Source organism: Buteo buteo, chromosome 20, assembly GCF_964188355.1.
Source record: "Buteo buteo chromosome 20, bButBut1.hap1.1, whole genome shotgun sequence".
NCBI lineage: Eukaryota > Metazoa > Chordata > Aves > Accipitriformes > Accipitridae > Buteo > Buteo buteo.
The window spans coordinates 2,279,004-2,286,639 of record NC_134190.1 but is presented as its reverse complement, the minus strand read 5'-3'; the positions used below and the strand labels follow the sequence as shown (position 1 = coordinate 2,286,639).

The 7,636-nt window shown below is 37.0% G+C and overlaps 1 protein-coding gene across 2 annotated transcripts in view; it reads right to left on the bottom strand.

Annotated features, from left to right (window-relative positions):
- Window positions 1–2,572: 2,572 nt before the first annotated feature.
- NFX1 (nuclear transcription factor, X-box binding 1) overlaps window positions 2,573–7,636 on the bottom strand; it is a 72,075-nt gene continuing 67,011 nt past the window's right edge. Inside the window, exons 24-25 of one of the 2 annotated variants that reach the window (XM_075052352.1) lie at window positions 6,464–6,576; window positions 2,573–5,118 (exon numbers count right to left, since the gene is read on the bottom strand). In XM_075052352.1, coding sequence (XP_074908453.1) covers window positions 6,501–6,576 — 76 coding nt within the window. In that variant the 3' untranslated portion in view covers window positions 2,573–5,118; window positions 6,464–6,500. Of the gene's footprint in view, window positions 6,577–7,636 lie in introns of both variants that reach the window. The other variant, XM_075052351.1, reaches the window with a different exon arrangement.

The following is a 7,636-nucleotide window of genomic DNA, read 5'->3' as shown; positions in this document are numbered from 1 at the left end:
ATGCCAGCTAACAGGTAAGATGTAGCACTCCTTAAATGCCTAATAAAGTTACCAGAAATAAACCTTAAATAATAATTCATTAATGAGTTATTTCATTGATATTTCAGTGGTATCAATCTGATACCTGTTTAATCACTGCCTACTTCAACAGAATATAATTAGAATTGCATAAACCTTTGATTGACGCTGCTGAACTGTCCTTCCTAAGCAGTCACACAGACACATACTTAATTAGAAACTTTGACACCTATTTATTTGATGCCAACATACTGAATTTGAACACCAATGTAAATGAGTACTTACCCCAGGAGGTACTGCACCAACTGAAGATTTTAATTAATGCTTCCTGTAACAGCACTTGTTAATACCTACTAAGAAGTATCTAACTTACTGGGTAAGCAGTAAATGCTGAAATCCCTTAAATTGCTTGTAAAAAAAAAAAAAAGATAAGCTCTCTAGGTGCCTTGAATGGACAGAATGTACCTTCCTGACTGTATTGTTTGGTAGGCAGCTATCCAACATAGCCCACTAGTCGGTTTTCACCGCAGCTTTTATTTCCTAGAACTTAGATTTATAAAAAATGCTCCCTAGTAAGACATATAAGCTTACCCTATATAGACAATTTTGAAAGAGACAGCCCTTTGGTTCCTACCTACTATATAAAAAGTGTTCTATTAAGATGAGGTTTTGTTTACAGTGATCATGATTTTTAGTTTAGTTTCTTACAGCTCCTTACAAACTAAGCCCTCTAGTCCTCCAACCAGAATAAATTTCCTGCACATTAATGGAATAAATGTGGATATAGCAGGAAGACTGGATACTGGAATAAGCACGCATTAGATCCAGTAGAAAGCTGAATCATTTACTAGATGGCAGTTCCTGGGCACGATGTCACAGAAAATAAAGTTGTGAGGGGCAAGCAAAGCAGATCTCCACACAACAGCCACGTTTTGCCCCTCCTTCCTCTCACTGGAAGGAGCTCCAGAGCAGGCAGCAGTAGGTCATACAACAGAGCCAAAACCAATTTATAGAGGAGTGCCTGGAACATGAGAAAGGCGCTACGCCTTGGTGGGTGCTCTGAAGATTCTTTCAGTGGCAAAAAACATCTTCTATTGTAAAAGAGACCTGCATTTTCCACAGAAGTGTAAAATCGCACACCCTGAATTAAAAAAAACCACAAAACCAGACGGTGCTGCAAACAGTAGCTCATGGGGTGGCAGAACAAGACGTAAGCCCGGGCTGTAGAAAGGCACCACCGCCCTACTCCAGAATGAAACAAAGCACATTCAGCAGCAGACTTCACCCACTGAACGTAACGGCACACTCACCCATCCTTTGGCTGGAAGTATAAAGGATCCACGTGTTGCTACCTGCAACAGGGTCCTGTTATCACCAAAGGATTCCCAGGATCCTTCTGGGACCTGGGTCCCAGGATAGCAGCAACCTGGTCTCCTTCCCTCTGCCCCAGAAGCTGCACTACTTCCACCAAAAATCCTGGGATGACAAAGACTAACAAACCTGTTGAGAGCTGAGGAGCATCCAAAATACAGCCTTTCGAGAGATACCCTTTCTAATGTCTCTGGCATTTGGGTTCATGGTCAAATGACAAGTGTATAGACATAAAAGTTTGCACACCAACCATCTTAGGAATTCAGCATCTTAGTAAAAGATGAAAGCAGCATTTGTTGAGTAGCAAGGCTTCTGCTGGGAATTCAGCATCTACAAAATCTAAAATACTCAAAAAACAACACTATTTGAACAGTAGTATCTATCTAAGCACTATTGTTTTTTTTTTAACCTACTAGGGGACTGTTGTGACCATGTCACGACTGGAATGACTATTTCCAAACATGAACAAGATCAGTGAACAGAAAGCAAAACTGATTTGTCTCTTCTGCTGCCATATGCGCACACTGATAACAATGACATGTTTGGTCACCTTCTAGTCAATGACAGTTCTCAACTAAAGTGCAAGTTATTTTTTCAGGCAGAGGTTTCCAACTAAGATCTGTTTTGCAATGCTTGTATACCTGCAACATGCCATCTTTATCCTCCAAAATATCCTGAAAAGGAAGTCCAAACTTACTAGCAGTTGAAGTAGTAAGACAAAAGGCTTTCAGCTGCCCTTAAAGAACTCTTCAATCTCAGATCACTTCTTGAATGTCTTTGAGCCATCTTGCACTCCATCTGAAATATCAGGTCAGGCTGCTGCAATTTTTTGCTGCTATTTTTCATTTCTCTGGCTTTTGCTGCTGGAGATGCGTTACTTGCCGTTACAAAAGTTTCAGGAGGAAGCACTTCAAATAATTTCAAACTTCTGATTTTGGGACTGTTTGCTTTTTGAGTCTCCCTACCATCTACTGAGCTGTGTTGGCAAAGTTTTCACCCCCCACCCCAACATCCGTCATCCTGTATTTCTCAAATCCAGTGCCCACGGGGACTTTTAAGTGCCATGAGTCCTCACTTCCACCCCACCCCACCCCCCCCCCGCTGCCCCTGCCCCATACCACTCTTCTTTACAGTCACCATTACAACTGAATGGTGGGCAAATAACAATGAAGGGACAATGAGCTAAAATCATACATTTTATTGCCAAGTAGCATTTAGGCTGACATAGTGTAGGGTTTTTCAGATAACCAAAATGTACATTTCTATTCAGATCATCATTTCTCTTGTACTTCTGAATCCCAGAAAGGTAGCAGATAATCCTTACCCTCCATTTCCTGGGGAGTCCCTCTGTGCTTGCTTCACTCTCCTTACAGCACTCATTTAAAATCACTTCAAATCCAGGAAATCACACCTCATATTTCAAAATTTGAAGGACTCCCCAAACTTCCATGTAAATCTATATTGTTTCTCTGCAATATGTCAGTCTTCCAACTTTGGAATACCAAGACAAAGCTTGCAAACAATTCCAAAGCACTGAACTTTCAACTTAGATTTATTTCAGGTTTATATAGAAAGTAATTTTATACCAGTAACTTGAAAAAAAATCAAGTAAAATATAAAACTTTCAACAAATAACTTATTCTTAAGTGTTTTAGAACAATTTTACTTTGCTCATTTCATTATGCGGCAGATACTGTACAAAACTGCCACAAAAACAGTGGTATTGAAGTCTACTTATGCATCTTACACAATTTTAGGTTAAACCCAAGCACTGAATATTCAGAGCACTTTAAACATATTAAACAATATAGACAGGCAATAGCACAGCCCAAATGCCAAAGTATCTGCCTAGTTCATACACAATTTTAAAAGCACTTCATGAAGTTGCATGAATTCCAACTGACATCACATAATTTATTTCTGAAGATGCTTATTGCAGAGTACTTTTTTCAAATAAATTTACAAGAAACAATATTATTCTTAGGGCTGTGGAAAATGACTAGCATGTCAAAGCTTAAGTCTTGGTTCCAGTGATGCCAAAAGGATTTTTGCCACTGACTTCACTGATGCAAAGATTTTTTTTTTTATCCACTCATTTTTCTATTAGATAAAAGGTGTAAAGGCCAGCTCAGATTTACAAAATAGCTATTTGAAAAATATTTCCATGAGGCACACGTGCAATATGAAGATGAGTTATCACAGATATCAAAACTACAGCCTTTAGTGCTATTCCATATGAAAGTCACAGATACATTGCAGCAAAAGCAAACCAGAACAGAGAGGAGAGCACCACTGTTAAACTTTGCTGAGTTCCTTCTTAAGGCTATGTAACTGTGTTCTGGGAAGAAACACATCAATACTTTCTTTTTGGTATTACTTTCCTGGGTAAATGTATCGTATCATGTTTTTAACCAAGTTATTAAAATGTATTTCAAAATAAATGTTTCTGTACATGTGACTTGCTTCGTAACTACAGATATGCTCCAAGAGCCATGATTTAGAGATGTGTAAAGTACAGATCTATAAAAATGTTTTAATATTCATGTAGTTAAGAGGTTTAGTTATGAGAATTATGACTTCTCAGTATGGACAGCTTCAGTAATAATTATTAGTCTCATCTTGAGAAGCTGAAGATTACCTGGGCTTTCATATTAAAACCAGTGGCAGAATACTTGACTGCTGAATTGCATCTCACCAAGGTTCACATTTTTATGTTAAAGCCATAATCTGATAAAATTTCCAAAGAGCAAAGCTAAATATAATGTTATTAACCTTTTACGTTTTAAATTTCAAATCAGAGGTGCAAGTGTGAAGTTTTAGCTATATTCATGTGAAACTGTGTGAAAAGTTAGTAGGCTTCAGCTTTATTCTATTTATTGTCTGTAACGTTAGGTCTGCCTACAGTATAACAACTGCACGTGCTCCAGTGTATGTGCATCTAACTTTATACTCTCAGCTCACCGGATGTGTGTGCCAGCTCCTGTCCAGAACCCACCTTTGCGTGTAACTATGTACGTTCTCCCTGATGGGCGTTACAAGCTGGAAAACAGTGCTATCTGCATGTAGCTCTGAGTTTCAAAGCCAGAATTAGCCTTTGGCCACACTGAGCTGCCCCTTGTCTGCAAGCACTGTAATAGATCAATCCCTTCATTGTGAGGAGCGCAAGAAATACATTCCTGGAAAGATGCCGAGCAACTTATTTCTTAGCTGAAGTTAGCAAAGCAGTACACCTTGTAGAATCAAACACTGATTTGCTTAAGAAATTAAGGGCAATATAAGCTATGTTTGTTTATTTTTCAGTTCTGTTCACAAAATATTAGACAGAAAAGGCAAAATCAATTTAAACCACTACATGCAAATTAAAAGCCTGAATGCTCCTGAGGGTTGAGAATCCTTCTGGTAACTGTTTTACCGGAAGCATATGCATTTCGAATGTTTAGAAACATTTAAGACTGCTTTTTTTTTTTTTATGTGAAATAATAAGGTCCTACAAAAATAGGTAGTAACAGCATGCATTTTAATTTTCAAAACATTTTTGGGGACAGACATGGTCTGTGAGTTTGCCACTTATTCTTTCAGGTTTCACAAGCTGTTCAAGATGAAACGTAGTCACAGAATGCTTCACAGGTAAGGCTCAGGGTCATGTGATAACTGTAAGTGAATCTAAGCGTGGATAACTGCTTTCCATTTTCTTGGCAACAAATCTCACACTCCACCATAGTGAGCTGTCTAAAAAATAAATCAACAACAGATGACAAGTCTTCTGCTAGATCTCTTTCTTCATTATGCTCAGCCCCTTTCAGCAGCAGCCTCTGATGCTGTGCAGGGGACGCACCTCTAGTGCTACGTGTAGCCAGCCACAAGGAACAAGAAACGGTGCGTCAGTGTCAGAGTTACTAAAGCTAATTCAAAAAACCTTCTCCCCAAGTGAACAAATATTACTCAAATTCAGAGCCGTGCCACTTCTGATCAGACCTACAATCTCCTCTCCCAGAGAGCTACTCACCTACCTTAACTCATCATCTGGAAATAATTCACCGTCTGAGACCAATTTGGTGCCTTTCACTGTTTAAACCATCATCCCATTTTGTTTACGGCATTTCCCATAAAACAGAGATCTTCCATTGCCAAACAGTTTAGACAGGTGGTCTTACAAGTTTTACAAATATTGTTCCAAATTCATAACATACGTAAATCAAACTTCACACATTCACCTTAAGCTTGCACAGTACAGAAAAGATTATAAACCCCCAATAAAACCATGCAAAAAAAACCCCCAGAAGACCATCAAGCTAGCATATCTAAATACAAATTAAACCAAATAGAACACCAAAATAATATATAAAGTCTGATGTTGTTCAAGGTCTTGAATAACAAAGTATTAATAATTTTGTGTTGTTTTTTTGGGGGTGGGTTTTGTGTGTGGTTTGGTTTGGGTTTTTTGTTTGTTTTGTGGGTTTTTTTTTGTAAACACATCAAATTTGAGATACAGCAAAATAAGTCTTAATTCCCCACCTTCCCCAAATCCTGGTTCTTCAGATACCAAAGGAAGTCTGTGCTCTTAATGGGCATTTAGTGTATATATTCATACTTAGACTAAATTTTGTATTTCCTTCCATGTAGAAGAGTAACTCAAACTCCCAAATTTACCATGTTAACACAAAAGTGAATTAATAAAATATGAAAACACTAAAAATATTCCCATCAGCATTTTTAACACAGATTATTTCTGGTCCATTTTAAGTTGAGATATGTCAAAATAAATCTTTGAGATTTATCGTTGTTCTTACTAGCCCCAAAAATATATTTGATTACCAGTTCTCTCACTTTAAAGGCATCAATGGAAAATCTACATCATTCTGACAGCACATTAGATAAAAAATTGCACCAAACCCAGGTTTAAAAAGCTATACTACTGTTAGGTATTATGCAGTTACATAAACTGTAAAAATGCATAACTTTTTAAAGTATCATAATCAATCTAACTTTAGATGTTAAATCATGAATATGCTGAACAACTGATCATTTGACAGATACCCAAAAAGTGCCTCACACAATAACTTAGTATCTTCACCTCTAAGCTTCTATATCGTAATTCTACATCAATCACTTCAGTCCTGGACATCAAAGTAGTCAATTACTGGCTCTTCTTTTAATGGTTTGGATAAACCGCTGTTTCCACTACTCCTGAAATTATAAGAATATTAGATGTTACTCACCCGCATGAAAAACAAGACACAAAGTAAACTGAAATCACAAGCTCTCCTAATGTCTCAGTGGGTACTTGCACACTGCATCAGTAAATGGCATGCATTTCTACATTATGTTTTAATGGAAGTATCTTAATGCTCCAGAAAGCCTTTGTTAACTCATTTTTTGAAAAAAAATATACTGTATTAATGTATGTCAGTGTGTGGCTGAATTGATACAATTTGTTTGGGGGTTTTACTACAAAATACCATTTACTGGTAATATTTGTTACAAAAATGATACTGTACTGAAGACTAAATGTTCAACATGCCTTTTTAAAAGAAAGAGCAAAAGAAATACTCTTGAAGTGCCGATGGTGAAATCTGCTCAGTCTTAAGAGCAAAGAGTAACAAAAAATATATGGTAATACCAAATCCAAACACTGTAAAGACTTTTTCCATAAGACAGTATGAGATCTTCCAGAAGATTTTGTAGAATTAAGCACTTCTGAAGAGATTTCATTTCTACTAATTAAAAATAAATGGCTAAAGCCCTTTTTTAATTTAATTTTGCCACATAACCCTCTTTCATTAGGGTCACTGAAGACAGGAATCCCACTGAAATAAGTGGAAATAAAGAGTAACAACTGTTTTAAAATTCATCTCGAGTTACACTGTAAGCAGTCATTTTAAACATGTTTTGTTCCAGATGCTTAGTTCAGAAACAATTTAAATTTTCTCTTCATATCCCAGCAGCAACTTAAACACCCAATAGCTACTGCAATAGTTACTGCAAAATTAAGCTGTCCCTTTCTGCAAACAGTACTTTACAGAACATGATTTCAAATGCTAATTTGGAAATAACTTGGGGGAAAAAAGTTCTGAAAGGTAAACCTGAACAAAGAATAAGCCATCCATTAAAAAATTCATAACTATGAGATGACTACAGGTACATGAAGCTGGCAGGTCATACCAAGTAAAGATTGTTCTATTAGACTATTCATCAAGAAGCCTTATATATCCCATCTTCAATGGTTTTCACTGAGAAAAATGGTAGT